This window comes from Aspergillus aculeatus (genome assembly GCF_001890905.1).
Source record: "Aspergillus aculeatus ATCC 16872 unplaced genomic scaffold ASPACscaffold_2, whole genome shotgun sequence".
NCBI classification, from domain to species: Eukaryota; Fungi; Ascomycota; class Eurotiomycetes; order Eurotiales; family Aspergillaceae; genus Aspergillus; species Aspergillus aculeatus.
In genome coordinates this window covers 1,228,186-1,248,986 of record NW_017962977.1, presented here as the reverse complement: position 1 = coordinate 1,248,986, position 20,801 = coordinate 1,228,186, and the positions used below count along the sequence as shown (strand labels likewise).

Here is a 20,801-nt window from a genome sequence, read left to right as displayed (position 1 = left end):
AAGGATGGATCTGACGTCTAGTCAGACTGAGCTGAGGGCAACAGCCGGATGTGCATGCCGAAGAACAATAGAACGAGAGAGTAAGCAGTCAATTCAACCAGAAACCGTGATCTGATCCCGGACGACGAGTGTTCTGTTGGGGATCTCCGTCCTCCGCTTCGACTGAAAAAGCATACGCATGCATGTTGGGAGGGATATGGCCTGACCACAAGCATAATAAGTTTTATTCTGTTTACTGGTACTATTATTGACAGGGGAGGCCAGCTCCAGCTCCGTACAGCAAAGCAGGATCAAATCCCGATAAGATAAGGATCCAAAAAGTGCGGAGGCCGTCGAACTGGCGCGGGTTTCGGAGGTGGCCGATAACGAGCGATCCTCCCCCATCTTCCCCTTCACCCCAAGGGCGAAAGCGAAAGCTGCCCCAACTTAAAGACGCTTTTGTTCCCTGGTTGTACGGTCGTTTTCTGTGTACCTGCATACCCTGCACATTTGCTCTTTCAATCGGACATTTTCCTCTACCTCCTTCTTGTTGTTGTTGTTCCCCTCCAACGAAAACCATCCTCATCACCCACCCCATCCCCCACCATACCATGTCTTCCCCCATCACTGCGGCCCGCTACGGCAAGGACAATGTCCGAGTATACAAGGTCCACCGGGACGAGAAGACAGGCGTCCAGACCGTCGTCGAGATGACCGTCTGTGTTCTCCTGGAGGGAGAGATTGACACCTCGTATGTTTCTTCCATTTTTTTTTTTTGTTTCTGCTTGTGTCCCCCTCCGCTCCCCTCCGCTCCCTTGCATCAACGGAACCGGCTAAAATCTCTAATCTATGACACAGTTACACCAAAGCCGACAATAGCGTCGTCGTCGCCACGGACTCCATCAAGAACACGATCTACATCCTGGCGAAGCAGAACCCCGTGACGCCGCCGGAGCTTTTCGGCTCGATTTTGGGCAACCATTTCGTGACCAAGTACCCGCACATCCACGCGGCGCACACCTCCATCGTCACGCACCGGTGGACGCGCATGACCATCGACGGCAAGCCGCACCCGCACAGCTTCCTGCGCGACGGCGAGGAGACGCGCAACGTTCAGGTGGACGTGGTCGAGAAGGCTCAAAGCATCGGCATTGACATCCGCTCCTCGCTGGCCAAGCTGACCGTGCTCAAGAGCACCAACTCGCAGTTCTGGGGCTTCTTGCGCGACGAGTACACCACCCTTCCGGAGACCTGGGACCGCATCCTCAGCACCGACGTCGACGCCACCTGGCAGTGGCAGAAATTCGCGGGGATCGAGGCCGTCCGCGCCGCCGTCCCCCGATTCGACGCCACGTGGGCCGCCGCCCGCGAGATCACCCTCAAGACCTTCGCCGAGGATAACTCGGCCAGCGTCCAGAACACCATGTACAAGATGGCCGAGCAGATCCTCGAGCGGCAGCCCCTGCTCGAGACGGTGGAGTATGCGCTGCCCAACAAGCATTACTTTGAGATTGGTATGTTTCTTCCCCCCACCCCCTTTCCTTGGATGAAAAGAGGTGGTAGGCTGACATTTGGATGAATAGATCTGAGCTGGCACAAGGGTCTGAAGAACACCGGCAAGGATGCCGAGGTGTATGCGCCCCAGGGTGGTCCCAATGGTCTCATCAAGTGCACCGTTGGTCGCAAGTCCAAGGCCAAGTTGTAGTGTAGTTCTTTGTTGGACTTTTTCCTTGCTATTGTCGTTTTCCAGCGGTTACTTGGGAGTTGTTTCCGGCTCAAAGACACCCACTTCCACTTCTTTTGTATATAGTTCCTTCGTTGGGATAGGGGTATAGCATTTCACTGGATTGGCCGGTTATGATACAGCACAGGCCTTCCAGTAAACTGGTACGGGTGCAAAATCAACGGCGCATCTTCGAGTAAGTAGGTGTTGTAGATCGACAGCAGAGAGTAAAAAAAGACCTCAAGCCCGGCGCCTCCAAGACACATCAAATCAGATGAATGTATAGATTCGGACCGAAACAGAGAAGAAATGAACATTGAGAACTCCCACCCATGCGCTAGCAAGTATTCGTGACAACAAGGGAAACAAGATATGGTACGGGATATAAAAGTACAGGAAAACAGAATACACAAGTCGGTCTTTGGTATCCGCGAAGAAGAAGGGGGAGGAAACAGTCAAGGCACTTAGGGATAGCACGATGATAGAAGCCATCTCAATCATCTGGCGAAGTGACAGATAGTTGCGACTCTTCTCATGCCGACGCCTCCACCTTAGCCGCCTGGAAAGCCTGCTGCACCTCGGGAAGCTTTCCGATGACCGACTCCTGAGCCTGAGCCTGAGCCTGAACACCCGTCCCACCGATCTTGATGATATTCTGCTCGTAGGGGTGCTTGAGACCTTCGAAAGCTGTTGTACACCAGGGAAGGGTGGTCAGTAAAAGACACAATTCGCGCTTCATGCAACATGCTCCCCCTAATATACGGACTACTCACTCTTCAACCGCGCCAACCGCTTATCCCGCAGCCGGTTCTTGGGCAGCATGCCGCGGACGGCGCGGCGCAGGACCTCGCCGCCGCCCCATTTCTCGAACATCATATCCATGGTCATGCTCTTGAGGCTACCGGGCCGGGTGGTGTGGGTGTAGTACTTCTTCTGCTGGCGCTTCTTGCCGGTGGTGCGGAGGTCGTGGCAGCCGACGGCGACGACGTAGTCGCCGCAGTCGGTGGAGGGGTCGTAGATGGGCTTATTCTTGCCCATGAGGACGAGGGCGATGGAGGAGGCCAGCCGGCCTAGGGTGCGACCGTCACTGCCCACGTCGACGTGGTGCCATGCGCGCGAGTAGGCGAGACGGGTCTGTTTTTATATCGAAGACAGAAAAAAAAAGTCAGTTTGAGGGCAGCAGCAACAACAACAACAACCAAGACAGAAGACAAAAGGCAATTGATTAAGTAAGGAAAGAGTTAAGGAGAAGAAATACCTTTCCAATGGTCTGCGACATCTTGATATGTCGATATAAAAACGAAGAACCAATGATGCTGATCTCAACAAGCTCACAACTCACAACTCACTATCTTTGCAGGCCCCCAAGTCTCTCCGGGTCCCAGCCAGCCGGCCAGCCGGCCAACCGGACCAACCTTTCCTCCGAGAACCACCATTCCCCCCATCCCCCAGCATCCACGTGACCACCACTCGAGCCCTACCCGTTCTAGCCCAAAACGGGCCTAGCGCACCGCACTAAGCGAAATCGTCCGCACGGTGCGTGCCAGCCGCGACCTGCCACAAGCCCGCCCTGGGAAGAAAATTAATACGCGAACAGGAAAACGACGGACGACAATCGACGACGACGCACCCTCTCTCCCACCCGACGTACTTCCCACCCACCCCAGCAACACAGGGCCATTCAGACATCATGGCTTCCGTCCCGAGTGTGCAATGCTTCGGCAAGAAGAAGACGGGTGAGTTTTTGTTTATTTGGTGATTTGGACATAGCAAAGAAGGAAAGAGGGAAAGATGGGGTCGCGAGCACTGGAGGAGGAGGATGCGCCACAACCTTTGGGATAGATGGAACTGACCTTTGCACTTCTATAGCCACCGCTGTCGCCCACTGCAAGGTATGCAAAACACTATATCCAATTTCCAAAATTCTACACACAACTACAACATCCGGTGTCGTTCGTTCGCGAGTTCCGAATCGAAAAGTTGGAAGAAAAAGGGATTCGCAGAGGAGAAAGTGATATCGAAATTGGAAGGGGATGAGATTACCAACAAATGGAAAGCATCGACGTAAGAGGAGGGAACATGCGACTACATCGGAAACATTCAAAATAGAAGAAGATATGCGGAGGAATGGACTTTCAACGATGCAGAACGGACGCACGAAAGAACGAACGAACGACACCATCTGTTTCCACCCGACAAAACCCATCCAAACCGCAAATGGCGAAGAAAACATCGAAAGAAACTAACAATGGCAACAGCAAGGCAAGGGTCTCATCAAGGTCAACGGCCAGCCCCTCTCTCTGGTCCAGCCTGAGATCCTCCGCTTCAAGGTACATATCCACACCTCCAAACTCTACCGGCCCCAATCTACATGACCCAAACATTCTTCCGACCCAAACCCACCCACCCACGTCGCAAATCAAGATATATAAGTGAGGACGAAACAATCTCTGACCCGAATACCTACAAAAAAATAGGTCTACGAGCCCCTCCTGATCGTCGGTGCCGACAAGTTCGCCGGCGTCGACATCCGCGTCCGCGTCACCGGTGGTGGTCACACCTCCCAGGTCTACGCCATCCGCCAGGCTATCGCCAAGTCCATCGTCGCCTACTACCAGAAGTACGTCGACGAGCACTCCAAGAACCAGCTCAAGCAGGCTCTTGTCCAGTACGACCGCACACTCCTCGTCGCCGACAACCGTCGCACGGAGCCCAAGAAGTTCGGTGGTCGCGGTGCTCGTTCCCGCTACCAGAAGTCCTACCGTTAAACGGCTCCCCAATTCTTCTCGGTATTCTTTTGCCTGTTTATATTCACTTTTTCTTCCGCTTCCGTGGCTGCTTCTCTTTTCTTGTCACGAATCCAGGAACAAGTGGGCTCGGTCCGGAGAGAAGTGTTTTTCAAAAAAGTTGTTTGCTTCTTCCGCCCCCTCTCTCCATTTTCTGATCTCTTCAGGCATGGGCGCGGGCTGGTAGACGGGTAAAAAGGATACGCAGAATGGTGTCGTCTTAACGGTTTGTACTCTGGGGTGGAGAGAGATCTGGTGCGGTGTGGTCCCATGTCCGCCACTGGACAATTCGATCATAGAGGAAGGTCTGGGTTGTCACAGTGGTTGTATGGATTGAAACGGTGCAATGCTGGCTCTGAAATTAGTATAGGCCAGGATTATCTGAAATATCACCCGATTTCTTTTTTTGTCTATCTGTCTCTCAGCCTAAAACTGGATTAAGCTTTAGCTTCTGTTCAAACTTATCTAATGATCAGCTGCCCACACGGGACCCCAAGCTGGATATTATGACTATCAGTATGCTGTCTTAATAGGAAAGCACAGTATGCTAAGGTATCTTGGAAAAGGAAACCACGACCCGCACCCGACGTAAGATTGAGGAGCCCTTTTGACACAAACGCCCCTCCCATCCCAGCTCTATGTAATCGTTCCCGCCTCACAACTTACGGACACCAGTTGAACCGGTTCTGATTCGCGCAAACATGACATTGATGCAATGTCCCCGCACACTCGCATGCTCTTGACCTAAACTCCAATTACCGCTGTACCGAATCAGATGCAACAGATTGTTCGATGCAGTAGACCACCGATGACATGATACGGAAGACGTTCAGCGAACGGAGGCAAGCAAAGGTCGAGAGGGTGCTTTGAAGGCCTTAAGCAGAAACGCTGTTGTCTGTCCAGCGGACGTTGCCGTTAAGGCGACCGCTCATTCCACCATAGCCATCGTAATCTTCGCTCTCATCGTCATCAGCCCCATCAAGGGACAGGATATGGAAGCGGTTGAGTACCGATGTGGATTTCCCAGCCGAAGCATCTTGCACTCCGTGTCTCGGTCCGATGGGTACCTTACCCTGCGATTGCGCACACTCGTCTGGATAGAACCCAATTCTCGTACCTTTGTACGTGAAACGGGACATCATGCAAGATCGCGCAAACAGGGCATTGTGCACGGAGTTGGTGGATATATAGGCATTGCCATTGTTGAATTTAACCGAGATTACGATAAGATTGTGGATATGCTCCAGATCTTTCCGGATGACCCACTCGGTGACGTTCGGATGCACGTTGTAAAGAACTAGGTTTCTCGAGGCTCCATTGCAGATCTTGTTTCTGACATAGGGAGGGACGTAGAACTGCCGGTCATTCCACAGCGTTTCGACCTAGCAAGATAAATGAGCCTTAGCGGGGGTGTGTCTCCAACCAACAGACTTGCACTTACGCGTTTGCCAGCCACCAACAGGCCGTGAGTGTTGCTATGCTGCAGAAAGGACCGGGCCGCAGCCTCTTCCACAAATGAAACACTTGCAATCCGCTCACGAGCCCTCAGGTAGACATGAACCAGGGCACCACTCTTCACAGCGTCGACAACGTCTCTGTAAGTGACGCGGTCGGGCAGGTTGCGGATCATCACAGTGCGTTGATCAGTAGGGGTCGCCGCAGATGCCTCGCTCCTGGATGAATCGTCGTGGTCCTCTGCTTTTCCGTCGCTGGTGGGCGAGTCGACTGAGGTGGCATCATCGTGGTCGTCTTCAGATGCAGCATCTAGATCGGAGCTCTCGTCTGAGCTTCTGCGACGTGGAACGGTTTCACGCTTTGTATGCCCTCGCTGTGGGGACGCGGTACCTGCTGTGTGGCCTCCAGTACCTGGAGGAGTCGAGGGAGGGCCATAGATCAAGATCTGCACGAAATCAGTAGGTAAAAGCGTAGACCTGCATGCAGACATTTCTCACATCGAGAGTCTCCTGCGACAGGCCCCCTTCGAGAAGCGAGTTCTTCAACTTGGCTGGGTCATTCGAGGTTAGAATAGAATTGCGGGACCCACAGGACACCAGCAAGCAACGTACAGAACTGCTGCGACGCTTGGAGCTGGGAACAACAGCAACAGCTTGTTAGTCGGCGATGCTCTCAAAAGGCTAAGACTGATTTGGTGCAATGCTTACCAGGCGCTTGTATTCGATTTCGGAGATGGTCACGGAGTTTGAATTGGGCGGGAGGTTTCGGAGGGCTTGGATCTATATACGACAGCGTTCAGTTACTCGGCCAGTGGATCGATGTCCTGTACATACGGCATCCAATCTAGCGAGGCATGAGTTATGTGCATTTAGTTCTGGACCGCTGAGGGAGAAGAGACGCACCTTCCAGCAGGAAACACCGAATCCATTTTATTACCAGAAGAAACAAACGCCGACATGGTGGCTAATACGGACGCCTGTGTAGTGGGTGTGTTGCGTGCTGCGTTAGTCGAGACCAGCGATCGACGGTCCAAGTATTGACCATGACGGTAATGTAGGGGTGGGAGGAAGGATACAGAAAGGTAACTTACTCAAGAGCAAATGGAGAATGCTGGACAAGCTTAGGAAAAAAGTGAAAGGGAATAGAGATAGTGTGAAGGAGGGGAAAGCAAGCAGGAGAGAAGGAAGTCGATATCGCAGCGCGCCACTTCACACGGGTTGGTGGTCTCGTTTGCGCAGGCGCAAACGACCAGCTCTTCGAGCTCACGCGGTTTCCATTCACCTCTTCGATGTCTCGAAACTGTCCAGGCATTGACTATTTACTACCAGCGCTTGTGTGACCAATGGCTCCGGATGCCTCTTTCAAGCGGCAAATCGTGGCTGCGCCATGTTCGACAGGTCAGAACTACTACAATGCCTTTGGGTCAAGGATTCTTAAAGTGACCGGGGTATCTTGCTAGATCCCTCTTACGCCACAACATTGTTCTTTTTCGTACCTATGGATTGCGGGGTGGCACGGCCTCGACCCAAGGTGCAACTGAGTTACTTTGCTGCTCTAGTCTACGCTTCATGTGTCTCGGTCGGGATAGGATTGATGCATGTATGCTGGTGCGTAAACAAAAAGGTAATCATATTTGAACTAAGTCCGTGATTTGGGTATCATTTTCATATCCACTACCCTTCGCATAGATTGTGTAGTATGGAAAATACCTCCTGGCACTCACGCTTCACCACACACCACGAGATACACAGCCACCGCTGCTGCTATATGGCTGGCATTAGGATGATCGCATTTCAGGACTGGTCAAAGCAGCGGGCTTCAGGTTCCACCGCCTTGCTGGTAGCAGGTGCAAAACCGAGACCACTTTCGTGTTTTCTGGGGACCATGCCTCTGCATAGTGTTCATGCTGGGTGATTTGATGATTCTCTGCTTCGAAGACATCAAACCTCGGAATATCAAAGCGATCGCTTGCTTCGCTCAAACCACACTGGTGGCTTACTGTCATTAGCCCTTCATCCAGTCTCGCCGGGAGCGACATCAACATCAATTTCCCCAGGCTCATCTTCTCGCTCAGCTGGTATTTCGACTCCTACAGCTCCTAGGTTCGTATTTCGTCCACCCCCTACTACACCCCGTTGTCTTGCGCGCCTGATCTGAATGATGTTGATGGCAATCTGGGTCACAAATATCGCCAGGAAGATTCCTAATACCAAGGTCTGCGGGATGTACATCTCCGAGTCCCGATTTTGCTCCGGCTCCTGGCGAGAAGTCTCGGATGCACGAGTATTCCCAAAGGAAATGGAGACCGACATGGTAAACGGTGTGAACGACGTGAAGACCGCCGTCGGTGGCGGTAAGAATGATAGACCAGGACCCAGAATCAATGGCACAAGGGAGAAGATGAGCAGAGGGACGGCTAGTCATAAGGCAGAAGAGAAAGATGGGCGAGAACCGGCCAGCCTGATTAGTAGACCATTGTGAGTGACATAGAACAATATTCAGGTTTGGATGGCAAGTGCCTCTACCTACCATTCTCGAGACCTTGACTTTTTGACCCATCGTGCAACAACTTTCAACCGGTCTCTGACACTAGTCGTTGATAACAATGAATATTTGTCGTCCTCCCACAAAGGATAGACGCTAGCAAGCCACCATGGGAACAGAGCGGGATCAGTGGGTGCATCGCCGTAGGCCATCAGGACGCGTGGATGAAGCCACGCGACTCCCTTACGACGTTGTTCGTCAATGAAGTCTAGAGCCAATTGGAATAGCTGCTGGGTCGGCAGGACTTCTATAGGGGTATCTGCAGGATCAGCACTTGCCGCCGGCGGCGCTTCCATTGTGACTGAGGTTTCCAATGACTCAAGTCGCTCTTCTTCAGTGATTGGCAGATCTTCCACACGTTGTACCCTGCCAACATGATAGCCGTCAACCACCTCCGAGCTGCTTACTTTGAATCGGGAGACGCCAGTGGCAATGACCAGACTTCTACCGTCTGGCAGAAGCTCATAGCGATCAACCATCAAGACTGTACCATATTGCATAAACTCAGACCGTCCCAATCCTGGCTGAGGCCGACTGCCACGGTTGTACATGACCATGCCGAATTTCTTGCCCCTCGTCTCCATGACCCTCCGCATCATTATGCGATATCGAGGCTCAAAGATATGCAGGAAGGTAGGCATGGTAGGGAAAGACAGCGAGTTCACAAACAGGGGAAGCGTTTGTTCACCGTCGGCGGCGGCCGTGTCATCAACATCATCGGAAGTGCCATCTTTCCGCACCGCCAACTGCTCGGGAAATAGCGTCTCCAGGATATTCGAGATCCTCAGATTGCTGGGCTCTCTTCGGGAAGTTAAGGACAAGTTGAGCTTCCGGCGACAAACAGGGCAGAGATCACTGTGGTCCATCACCATAGTGACGCAGTCGCGACAGAACGTGTGGCCACATGGCGTAGTCAACGGATCCAGTATAAGCGAGTAGCACACTTGACAGTCCAACTCATTCCTGATCGCATTCTTGAGCTTCGTATATGAGCGCTGGGTTGAGCTGTCAGCAGCCGAGTCTCCGACCGAATAGTGTACCTCCGACGCATCATAATCGAACCGGCCCTCTTTGACTAGACGGTAGACGCCCTTCAGCAGATCCGCCCCGATAGACCCAACCCCTGTGGTCAGTCCCTGTAGTGGATCTCGGGAGATTTTCCACGTCAATGTAGACGCGCTTTCGCTGGAACCATCTCCACAGTCGTCCGCCAGAACCTCCTCGAAAACATCGGCCAGTCGACTCAGTAAGACATCCGCTCCACAATCACCCACGCAATGCTCTCCGGAACACGCATCTGCTTTCCCCCAGTAGCATAAGAATCCATGCTTCCGCTCCTCGTTCGCGGGATACGTGATACCCGTACGTTGATAAATCGGCGGGAGACATGACCGGCAGATCGAATTTCCGCATGGAAGCCGCAACGGCGAGCGAAGGATCTTGGAACAACGTGCGCATTGTATGCTTTGGATCACCGCATGAGGCAGAACAGGAAATGCGGCGGTCACGCTCGCGGTTGCTGGTGACGGCTCGGGTCCCAGCGCATGTGACGCTGCGCCGCTCATGCCGCGGGAGTGATCTTCGTCCAATCCGGAAGTGGCGTGTAGAGATGCCGACGCAGCGTCGGGATCTTCCATCGGAAAGTGCAAAAGATGAATGGTTCGTGAGAGCGACGGTAGTTTCTGGTGTGTGAAAGGTGTAATAGTTGCTTGAAATGTAGCAAGAGCGACGGCAGAGGTTCAGGCCTCGAAATAGAGAATGATTTGTTTTGTTCCAGGTGGGCGGAGAGCCGCGGGGATTAAGCTGGGTAATTTGGGTTAGCTCCCCCGCAGTCAATCGAGGGACCCGAACTTCTAATCAATGGCTCGACTTGACTCACCAGTCTGTTCTGTCTGAGCCATTCTTGTAGCTAAAGGGAGTAAATGTGGTACTTTCAAATCGATATTCTACGTCTTCTATTAGAATTGAGGTCTGTGCATCCGAGGGAACACCAAGTGGTTATCTACGGACATCAACGCTCGTGCTTGGTGTATATACAGTACATACATATGCCGGAGAAAGGAAAGAACATTCGTCGTGAACCATAAGTTGAGGAGTGATATGACAAGAATGCTCCCCAGGCCCATCGTTGAAAGACTTAGTCATTGACGATGCAGAGGGTCGAACTGCATCAACTTATGTAGGGGAAAAAAGCAAAATAACTGCCGGGGTAATCAGGGTAGAAAAGAGCAAAAATGAAAATGCTAGCATCCTTTCATTGCTCATGACTGAACCGTCCAACGCCAAGGCCAAAGCGATGAGGAGATTGGAAGAGATGGTGTTGCTGCCGAGTACATGAAGGTAAGAGCAGACCAGAGGATTGCGCATAGCTGTTCCGACCCGCGCGGTGAGGTCGGACCGTGCTATCGAAGGCGCGACTTCATATCACGCCCACGGAGACTCGTCATCCAGAAACTTGGGATGAGGTAGTATCTGAGTCGGTATCTGAATCATCTTCGGTAACGATGCGCCGCAGGACGCTTTTATCGAACAGATCAAGTGCGAACCGGCGAGCGGGCAAGCGGAAATGATGGCTCTCGAGAATATTGAGAGTCTTGCGAAAGAGGTGAGGCTGGTAGAACCGGTCTGGTTGCTTCGATTTGATGCTATAAAGGTTTAGAGCGTAAGCTCCCGGGATCTGGATGAATGGTCCGGACAATGTCACTTACTTATTGAGATCATTCGCTGCTCTCTTCGATAGAACCGTGTTTCCCATATCTACTATGAGCTTCAAGATCTTCTGGTTGGCGGGATCCGGATCGAGAGTGGCCTCCTTAAACCTCTCTTGAGACGTGCGCTTGGCCTCACGGGTCCTAGAGTGCGACGGAAAGTCGACCTATAGTTGCCACTCATCAGTCACTGCACCTCTGTAGATCATCTAGAGTGGGTTCCTTACCAGGAAGAGCTTGTTGAAGTCGGTGGGAAGACTGAGGCCCAGCGAGTTCCCCTTGTGATCAAGAGCGGAGTCCCAGCCGAAGTCTCTCAATACCTTGAGACCATGTCGACTACGTGAGATCAACCCTAGAACAAAGAAAGCCGTCCCTCTCATCGTGAGGACCTCCGCACTTTCTGCGATCTTCACAATATGCTGAACGATATCTGACTCCAGAAACGGCGCACCAAGTTCCATCGAGCCGACGTTACCCACAGCCCACAAACAGCCCTTGACCTTGAGAAGAGCCTCCGTGTCTTCTTCGTCCAGCTGAAAATCGCGAATTGTCCAAGCAAACTCATTGAAATGACCGGAGTGCTCTAGAAGCTTGCATCCTTCAGCGGTGCGGGCGAGCTCTCTATAGAAATGGGGCGGCACTAGTCCAATGTCTTGAAGATCAACCAGATCTTCAGGGACAAAGCTACTCCTCCGTGGCTGGTCAACATAGGCACGCGAGAGGGCTGCTTCAACAAGGCCCACATAAGCATCGTTCCGACCCAAAAACCAATCATCCATTTCCTGGGTAATATAATCCAACCCATCGAGATAATGGTAGCCCACTGAGGTGGACAAGAATCGTAGGAGCAATGGCGCCCCAATTTCACCTAAATGATCTAGCGATGGCCGGCACTTCACCACATATTCGAGATAGTGGCGTTGGTTACATGCCTCCTCGAGGATTTTCACAGCCACTTGGCAAACAGACACGTCGGGATCGTAAAGCTGGGTGACGAGAAGCTTGACCACCCAGTCCGCATTGTTACCAGCAGATGCTAGAGCGGGGAGAGAGACATTTCCAACAGCGTACTTTCGTAGGAGTCGAGTCGCGAAGATTCGAATCTCCTTGGAACTAGTGGTTAGGGCTTTGGACAGAATGACCCTGAGATGACTTTCCTGGGTGTAGTCCATATTCCCAAGAAGAGTTTGAATCAGGTCGTCTCGATCTCGAAGCTCAACGATATGGTAGAACATGTTCAGCATATGCCATCGTTCCATCATAGCCAACCCGTTCGCGTCACTACTCAACGTTCCCAGTATAGCAAAGTACCCTCCGCTCAGCGTGCTAGCCATCTGTTCTTTGGAGAACAGGGGAGCAGACGATGTGAGACCACTCATGCGATCGACTTGGGCAAGACACTCGGCGACCTGCCTCAAAAATTTGTTCTCGGCCAGGTATTTTGTCCCTTCCGGAAGTTGTACGAGTGTGCGCATTAGTGCACACCCTGTACGAACATAACGCTGGTTTGGCTTCGTGTTTGGTAGCATGGAGAATCTGTACTTGAAAGGTCGATAGAATCCGATCAGTCGCTTCATGAACTTCGAGCCTTTGATAGCTTCTTCCAGCCGCTTGGGGTTGGTCAAAGGCCCCTCGACAATGCGGTGAATCAGGTCCCACTTCCATTTCAGGTAGTTGACGGTGTTCAAAACATGCGTCTCCAGGATGGCGTTGCGGAACTGCGTCTCATCCATAGAAGGGCTCAACTTCTCCTTGCCTTGGTCAACAGTGAGGAGAGAAGCGGAAATGTCCACTTCGACATTGTAACGTCCCGCGCCGTTTGGAACGCTACGAGCCAATGTTCTATTGATGCTGTCTATTTGATAAATTGTCGAAGTGGAGATGTCATGGTTTTCGACATCATATTTGATGGCAGCTGGCAGGAGGTGGGGCAGAACTTGGAGCTTCGCACTGATATGCTGAGGCAATGAATGATGCGCTAATTTCAATACCTCGGTAAGGAGTAGAGTGGCTTTGCGCCTGAGTGACAGGTCTGTCTCGTCCTCGATGAGATCCGAAAGTGCCTAAATCTGTATCAGCATTGGTTGTAGTCTCACGTGAATGACCTTAAGAACCTTCGACAACCCGGCCTCGACAAGGGTGGCAAGAATCAACGTTGAGAAATGCGCCGTCAAATCGAATCGATTACCATCATCGTTATAGAATGCTTGAATATGTTTCGTGTCCGATTCTGTTCTGAGGTTGGCCACCCGTCCATAAGTTGTGAGCCTTCGTCCAGCCAGGAAAGATGATGACCATGATGGTGGCTTGATTCTCAATGCGTCAAACAAAAGTTCCATGATCAAATCTCTTGCCTGCGGGTCCGGATAATGTAATGAGTCGAGTAGTGATTGCAAAGGTTTGGCTCCGTTTCTTGCGAGTATAATCAAGCCCGGCCATGTCTTGAGCATTGCCGAAATAGCTCTAGCTGAAGACTTCAAGCGCCCATTGCGGACCGAGTCCGACAAGGAGTCAGTAAACGGTGCAAGAACAGCCTCTAACTCACATCCTCCTCGTAGATGCTTCCTGCTGTGGGGGGTATCGAGAACATGGAGGAAACTCGCTACGAGACTTTCTGAGGCGCCAAACGTTCCTTCTGCTAAGGCGTCATGAAGGGTAGCGAATCCACCAGAATATGCTATCAATTCGGGATCCTTCACCAGAATCTCAGCTAGAGTCATGATAGAGATGTTCCGAAGACGATCCTCGTAGTGCTCCGCGACGGAGACAATGGTCCTGACTACGGCACGCGAAATCTCGCGCACACCGTCCTTGACGTCCAAGAAGGCCCTGACGAACTTCAAAGCTTGCTCCCGCTCAATGCTCGCCTTGCTTTCCTTGACTAGGGACAGAATTACCAGCTCATCTGTATGGAACGATCGAATGATCTGGAGGGATTTCCGGTCCGCGATAGCGTAGCGTGTCAATCTGTACCCAGCCGCCACCGCTTCTTTATTGTCGCTGAGAAGCATGATTTGCACGCGCAAACCGAACACAGACCACTCGAGGTCGTATTTTAAGGTCGGGTGTCGCTTGAACAGCTCCACAAGACTGTTTGCACGTTCAACGTAATAATCCGGGGACATGCCTTCAATTTCCAAGGCCTGAAGTGTTTCTGCAAGGACATATGTGGGTGACTCCATTTCCGCCTCGCCCTCTTGAATCTGGGCTTCCTCGATCGTTGGGTTGTTGCGAGTAGGTGAACGCATGGAGCTGCTTTGAAAGAGGGTCGACAGGCGACTTCGAGGTGGGGTAGACGGCGCCTGCGCACGTAGCATCTCCTCCTCGAGTTCATGATGCAGCTCTGCAAGCCTGCGGTTCGATGAACTCAGCTCCGACTCAACTCTTAATCTCTGGTCTTTCGTATGTTTCGGATTCTTCGCAAGTAGCGCTTCCAGCATGTTCTCGGTTCCCGTCTTAATTTTCATCTCCTTCGCGATCTTGTCTCGAATCACAGCCTGTCGCTCCTCGGTAGTGGGCATATCATCCTGGTCGATAAAGCTGCTCGGTCGACGATTCAGCGCTCCGTCCGGACGGGGTGTAGTGCTCCGCGATGACTTCATGCTCTTCAATTCAGAGCTAAAGCTTCCAGGGGCTCCGACTGAGGTGGTCAACGAGCCTCCCCGGACGCCCCCAATGGTCGCACTGCCTCCAGATTCAGAGCGAGCATTTCTCCCGGGTCTCGTGGCGGGCTCGGCCCAGCTACCGTCCGCGGAGCCATTCTCCAGACTGGAGTATGAAGGTCCATCACCCAGGGCACGATGCTGGACTGATGTCGCGGAGAATCCTGAGTTATATCCGGACGCCATAGAGCTCCATCTAGCCGCGTGATGGGAGTGACTATCACCTGTCGCGACTTAAATAAGGAATGAAGCGCTGCATTGAGTTTGCAGAGAGTCCACAAGCGCTACCGAGACAGCCAGATATCGAGGGTAAAGAAGGAGGAAAGGCTATGGTAACGGTCAACTGGGGCTGACGGCGGGCACTTTAGAAGGGAGGGGAGGAGAGGGGAGACGGGTTCGCGGCGGTCACGCTGGGGAGGCTAGGGCGGCGACGATTGAAGTGTCAGGAGCGATTTATGAGACCCTGGTTATGTACCACAAAGCAACGGATGATAGACTCAAGATACTAGTCCCAGAAAACTAGTTGTCTGCTTCATTGACCGGGGTTTCTCTCAAATCCGACTGTTGGTGGTTTCAGCCTGGATTCATCCATGGCTTGGCCAGCGCCCGTTGGCTGACTAACCCAGCTTTATCGCCTCAGGCCAAGCACATCCCGTAACTACCGGGCTTTCAACAACACGCAGAGATAAGTTCGTAATGAATGAGGGGTGGTCGGTTCGTTCATTCATTCTTTCTTTTTTTTCTCTTTTCTTTTCTCTTTGGTTCCAGGTCCATGACACCACTACAGTCATAATAACTTGTACCATCTTGCAAAACTCGCACATTTTGGTGAACCACCTGTTTATAATCTACTGCGAAAGCATACTCATGAGACATCATGTATGACTACCTAGTTCGTTCCAAGAAGATATGTACATAGAGTTGAATCCCGTAGGATTACAGAGGACCAAAAGAAATAGAAAAATAAGTTGAGAGAAAGAAGAAGTTGTTACATCGACGCAACATCGTAGTACATGAAAGAGAGATTGCGGGAATCAGTATATTCCAAGATGCTGTGGGACAGACTCCGGATATGCAAGACCTAACGGGAATGTACGCTTGGTGGTACAAAAATGGCTGATGGGCTGATAAGGATCGTGATAATAGCCGGTGTAACCATCATATAACTATGGTTCCCACGACTTCTTCCGCGGCGCATCGGCGGTATCGTGTGGTATTTGGACCAGTGTGCTATCACTGCTGTTGTCCATTTTGGCCAAGGTTCCTTTGCTTTCAACAAACTTCGACGTCATGTTGCCGGCGGCAAGACGCTTGTTCTTGCGCCTACGCCAGGCGATGACAGCGACATAGATCAAAAACATTGCCCCACAGATGATACCATAAGCAAGTGGCGACGCGGGTGGTATATCGGGGTTCTTTGTGGCCGCATAATGGAAGCCAATTCCTCCATTGATAATTCCGAGGGCCGCGAGAAAGCGGCCAAGGTACCGATGCGAAACTCCATAAAGTGACGACGTGCCAGTCTTGCGGAAATGCAGGTGTTGCATGATTCCCAGCATCGGCTGTATAATCACGACTCCGCCGACGGCCACATATCCAATAACTGGATGATAGCCACCGAGCTCTTGGAGGTCCTTTGAAACAGAAACCCCGACCCCAAACCCGGCCAGAGCCAAAAGCACGGCGAAGGCCTGCAAAGGGGCATGAATCCATGCCACGGTGCGGCGCGATGGAACGATGTATAGGAGGAGCGCAAAATTAGGAAATAGGAGAACGAAGGCAACGGAGGTCATTACGCCGTGCGCAATTCGCTTTTTGTGAAGAATGGTATCGCTGACCTGCTGCGGGTTGGAGTAAGGCGAATGATGGGATGAAAGGCGCAATGGAACATAGTACGGAGTGGAGAAATTGTTACCGGCATTTTTTTCCAAGTCCAATGTAAAAGACCCATGCCAGTCGTGTTGGTACAGCATCTCCGAAACATTGGTAGACGTCAGTGGATGCCCATAAGTCAATGCCCAAGACCACGAGCTGGACTTTCCCACAGCGCTCTTGCCGTTGGCCAAAGTCGTGCAATTGTCGCAGCGAATGTTCGCTGTCATAATTCCGTCAAATATACCAGATCCCTCCTCGAGGTACGCCTGGATACTAGAATCGTACAGAGGTTGGACATGACCGGTTGCTCTCCTCGTAGAGAGCGTGACGTTATTATCTGGTGCAGAGTAGATGATGAAAAGGTTTCCATCTGTCATTTGCGACCCTTGGCCCAATGCGAACCATTTGACGCCAGGCGGGGCTCTGAGCCGGAGATAGATAGGGCCTGACCCTGTGGACGATGTGTTCTGAGGTACGTCAATGCTGTAGGACACATCTTCATAGTCGTAGGACCTCTGATCGTGATGGATAACCCTGCTGAAACATGTGCGTGCTGGGAAGCTGCAAGTCAGCCGGGTAGTATTGCACATAGAAGAAAGCCTTACCAAGTCCCAGCGCACTCACGGCAGCAATAAGGAAAGAAGACGGTTTCATAATGACGGTAATGACGACGGAACCAGGCCGTCTACAGATTGGATATCAAGGGAAGGCGGCAGAAGAAATCTAGCGTAAATGTGGTCGAAAAGAATGAAGGCAGCACGATTTCAGGTCGTTTGGTATAATAGTTATAATCGAATATAAATAATGGTTTAGACGTTTGATGTCAAGGAGTGTTGCTGCTGGAGATCTCGAAGAATAGGCGTGGTTTGCTATTGGTGACGGAAGTGTCTTCGAGTATGTTAGGGCTGGGATCTTTGCTGCTGAGATCTTGGTGTTCGGAAGTATATTGAGGCAAAAAGCATCACTGCACAAAAATGTCTGTCAGCAACGACCGACAACCAAGTGGGATTTCTACTACTGCTCCATGACATGACGTGAGAGCAGAGCATGGTCCGCGCGATATTCTCGCGTTGAGCATAGCGAGAGAGTGAAAGCAGTGATGACGGAGATAGAGAGATCTGGAACTGAACAGATCCTCGAACAAGAAGACAAGAGGAGTAGTCATACTTGAAGCACTTGGATAATAAAATCGCATATAGTTGTCATAAGCCACATAGCGTTGCCACAAATGCCATGCGACAGATCCGTCTGCATGACAATCTCAACGAGTTGAAGGATGGCGATCACACACTACCATGCGGGCGAACACCACTTCAGATGGCCGGATAAAAACTGACCAGGAAAGGAGAGACTTGCAATTCAAGAGAGTGACAATCGGGACTACTCATTTACTCAGATCGAGCAACGATAGGAAGCAAAATCGAGCCCACGAAAGGAGAGAAGATCGTCAATCAGAATGGGAGATTGTCAGATAGATATGCCCGGCAAGCGGGTACCTTTAGTTTTTTCCAGATTGACAATCATGGCGAAAATCCTCGGGCTTTTTCAGATTTAAGTTCCCTGGGGCTGCCACGCCTCTTTGGGACCTGGGTATCTTGCCTGGTACGTACTCCTACGTAGTGTGGGCATTTTTTTAGGCGTGGAATGGCCACATGGTCTGTGCTTCATGGGTTTGTCTGGATACAGGATGAGAGAGGTCACTGCAATGCCTGGAATCATACTAGCAGGTATTGGCGAATCCAAGGTAGCTTATTGTCTTCAACACTCTTGAAATTAGACTCCTCCTTCTTAGGCAGTAGTAGACGGTCTTAGCGCTGTCAAAGTCATCTAGGCCATAAGCCTGGGAAAACTGTACGGAGCATTCAGGCTGGGCATTATTTTGATTTATTTTTATTATGATTATGATTATTATTCAATTGTGCAGCATCCATGATTTTCAACCGTCGAGATGGGGCATACCAGATACCTACTAAAGGTACCATTGGGTCGGAGAACGGCAGGTGATCAATCAGACCGCAGGATTGTGGGCGGGACTCAATTGGACCTTTTTTTGTTCTCCAATTAACTCCTCCTCTCTCTCTCCCATTTCCGTGTACGTGTTTCCCTTTCCTCCGCCGGCACCGTCTTTTCCACCTCCTTTCCCGACTACGGAGTACTTCTGCACTGGTACTACCTCCGTTCTGAGGCATCAACACGTTCGTTCGCATCCTTTCCCAGCAGTGGCTGACCAGCTTGTTCTAGATTTCACATAAAGTCCTTGACAGCCTCCATCACGCCTTATGATTCGACCAACATGTTGCTCGTTGCTTTGGATGGAAGGACCGGCAAACGGTTACGTCCCGTATATCCATTTCATGTGGAGAAGTGAAGAACTGGATCCAATTCAGCAGTAAACTTCAGGTTCCCTTCCAACCTCTCCCACCCCCCACCTCCCTGGGGGACGCCTCTCTCCTCCCCTCTTTCTAGTCTCCAGACTTAAATCCTCCTCCCCGGGATCAACATGGCTTTCCCCTAAACCATCGTGTCATTCCTTTCCGCCACTTCAACAAAAACTGAGTTCTTACCTACGCACTAGTTCAGAAAGCTGGGAGCCCAGAGACGCAGAGAGACGTCCGGCTTGCTCCGCTTATTGTTCCTGGCGCCAATCATGGACCCTGTTCGTCCTGAAAAGCTGGGTGGCTACCTGCTCGTCTTACTCGGATGGTTCAGTCCTGAAATGCCGTCACTGCCAATCAGCATCGGCCTCCCGTAGCTAAGACCAAGTTATCGGATCTCGGGAACAAGTCGTATTTACACCGATCCAGGGCGGTTCTTCTCGCCGCAGGCTCCTCCTCTACGCACAGCAAATCGCAGCAAGTGGTGGGCCACCGGAAGCTCGGAACCAATGATGGCAATGGAGGAAAACCTTTTTTTTTCTCTTTCGTTTACCCAAGTCCATACTGGCCTTTTCCACGGTCACGGTCGACGGAACCCGAATTTGTTGCAAGCTTCCAAGACGGTGGTTTTGCCGTTCCTGACATAGGGGAGTAGTCAACCCACGCAACCTTGGATGGTAAGCAGTTAGGCTTTTACCCGTGCGATTCCCTTTCGCATCGCAAAAGGGGTTCGTTCGTCCATTGCCCATGCGAAAGGAGAACGACAAACTTTATTTATGCGCTCCTAATGCTATGCTACCCTTACATTATGCTAAATACAAGACACCAGGCTCGCATTCTCTTTTTCTATCCTTCGATCGAAAGTTGGTAGCTGACTAATTGAGGGTGAAGGCAGGTCATGTACTGTACGACTATGCACGTCAACACTCACTCATACAGAATGACATTGTCCAGTCCGGAGTAATTATCTCGCTCGACCACAGCATGATATACACATGTGGGAATCAGATTATGCGTAGCCCTTGTTTCAGGAAAAAGCAAGACCACTTAGCTGCGGAGTCCGGCGTGCAGCCCCTTTGTTTTGGAATCCTGAACCTGTCATCGCTTTGATTAAGTGGTCTCGCTTGGAAGCATCAATCCAATGCCAGAGGGGTCTTCCATCATAGCATCATCAATCATCAATCGCGTCCGAGTCAGTTGTTATTCTTAGCCAGCCTCCTCCCCAAAGAGGAAAAAAAAGGACATGCAACATAGTAAAGGAAAAGGCGCATATCGCGAAGGTCTAAAGTTCGACTAATATTCTTCATCGGAGTGATCATGGACGGCCCATCGGCGGTTATTCCGGGATTTGGCGGCGCGTTTCGCAGCGCTACGATCCGAGGAAGAGGCGAAGTTCATGCGCACCATCACGGGGAGATTATCGAGGACGGCACGGTTTCCCTGGAAGTAATGGGCGGCAAACCCACCCTGCAAGATGCGACGGAGCGAGTTCAGACGGATCCACTTCCACCACCGGTCAATGTTCATGACACCCTGGCTGCCGACCTTAACGGTCAACTTGCTGCCGTAACGCCGGTTCGTGTCTTGATCAATGGCGGTGTTATACATGGGCCCTCGCCGTGGGTTGGTAACGGTGGTTAAAATGGAGGTGAAGTTGCTGTGCAGGCTCTTCTTGTCGCGTTTGCTGATGCGTT

General features: G+C 51.5%; 8 protein-coding genes across 8 annotated transcripts; 2 read left to right on the top strand and 6 right to left on the bottom strand.

The window, feature by feature from the left end:
- Positions 1–590: 590 nt before the first annotated feature.
- On the top strand, positions 591–1,684 carry ASPACDRAFT_39334 (urate oxidase; the record flags this gene model as incomplete). The annotated part of the gene is made up of 3 exons (XM_020200575.1): positions 591–730; positions 838–1,493; positions 1,563–1,684. The coding sequence occupies 3 exons, from the start codon at positions 591–593 to the stop codon at positions 1,682–1,684; spliced, it is 918 nt and encodes a 305-aa protein (XP_020060054.1).
- Positions 1,685–2,234: 550 nt separating this feature from the next.
- Positions 2,235–2,981, bottom strand: ASPACDRAFT_22045 (mitochondrial 54S ribosomal protein uL13m; the record flags this gene model as incomplete). The annotated part of the gene is made up of 3 exons (XM_020199083.1): positions 2,235–2,389; positions 2,476–2,836; positions 2,961–2,981. 3 exons carry the CDS (start codon positions 2,979–2,981, stop codon positions 2,235–2,237), a joined length of 537 nt encoding a protein of 178 aa, XP_020060053.1.
- Positions 2,982–3,285: 304 nt separating this feature from the next.
- Positions 3,286–4,883, top strand: ASPACDRAFT_75239 (40S ribosomal protein uS9). The gene is made up of 4 exons (XM_020204398.1): positions 3,286–3,438; positions 3,572–3,594; positions 3,961–4,032; positions 4,180–4,883. Exons 1-4 carry the CDS (start codon positions 3,393–3,395, stop codon positions 4,468–4,470), a joined length of 432 nt encoding a protein of 143 aa, XP_020060052.1. The 5' UTR covers positions 3,286–3,392; the 3' UTR covers positions 4,471–4,883.
- Positions 4,884–4,963: 80 nt separating this feature from the next.
- On the bottom strand, positions 4,964–7,106 carry ASPACDRAFT_111654 (uncharacterized protein). The gene is made up of 8 exons (XM_020195576.1): positions 7,034–7,106; positions 6,846–6,919; positions 6,777–6,786; positions 6,651–6,722; positions 6,555–6,576; positions 6,441–6,493; positions 5,930–6,388; positions 4,964–5,870 (listed from the first exon to the last, which is right to left on the bottom strand). Exons 2-8 carry the CDS (start codon positions 6,869–6,871, stop codon positions 5,364–5,366), a joined length of 1,149 nt encoding a protein of 382 aa, XP_020060051.1. The 5' UTR covers positions 6,872–6,919; positions 7,034–7,106; the 3' UTR covers positions 4,964–5,363.
- Positions 7,107–8,468: 1,362 nt separating this feature from the next.
- ASPACDRAFT_49804 (putative ATP-dependent protease (CrgA)) lies at positions 8,469–10,613 on the bottom strand (the record flags this gene model as incomplete). Its single annotated transcript, XM_020202289.1, has 2 exons — positions 8,469–9,951; positions 10,534–10,613. The coding sequence occupies 2 exons, from the start codon at positions 10,611–10,613 to the stop codon at positions 8,469–8,471; spliced, it is 1,563 nt and encodes a 520-aa protein (XP_020060050.1).
- A 57-nt stretch (positions 10,614–10,670) lies between these two features.
- Positions 10,671–15,211, bottom strand: ASPACDRAFT_75236 (putative cytosolic regulator Pianissimo). Its single transcript, XM_020204397.1, has 4 exons — positions 13,310–15,211; positions 11,423–13,258; positions 11,196–11,362; positions 10,671–11,132 (listed from the first exon to the last, which is right to left on the bottom strand). Exons 1-4 carry the CDS (start codon positions 15,041–15,043, stop codon positions 10,931–10,933), a joined length of 3,939 nt encoding a protein of 1,312 aa, XP_020060049.1. The 5' UTR covers positions 15,044–15,211; the 3' UTR covers positions 10,671–10,930.
- Positions 15,212–16,023: 812 nt separating this feature from the next.
- ASPACDRAFT_49802 (cytochrome and DOMON domain-containing protein) lies at positions 16,024–17,386 on the bottom strand (the record flags this gene model as incomplete). The annotated part of the gene is made up of 2 exons (XM_020202288.1): positions 16,024–17,228; positions 17,338–17,386. 2 exons carry the CDS (start codon positions 17,384–17,386, stop codon positions 16,024–16,026), a joined length of 1,254 nt encoding a protein of 417 aa, XP_020060048.1.
- A 3,014-nt stretch (positions 17,387–20,400) lies between these two features.
- On the bottom strand, positions 20,401–20,715 carry ASPACDRAFT_39326 (uncharacterized protein; the record flags this gene model as incomplete). Its single annotated transcript, XM_020200574.1, has 1 exon — positions 20,401–20,715. One exon carries the CDS (start codon positions 20,713–20,715, stop codon positions 20,401–20,403), a length of 315 nt encoding a protein of 104 aa, XP_020060047.1.
- Between the last annotated feature and the right edge of the window lie 86 nt (positions 20,716–20,801).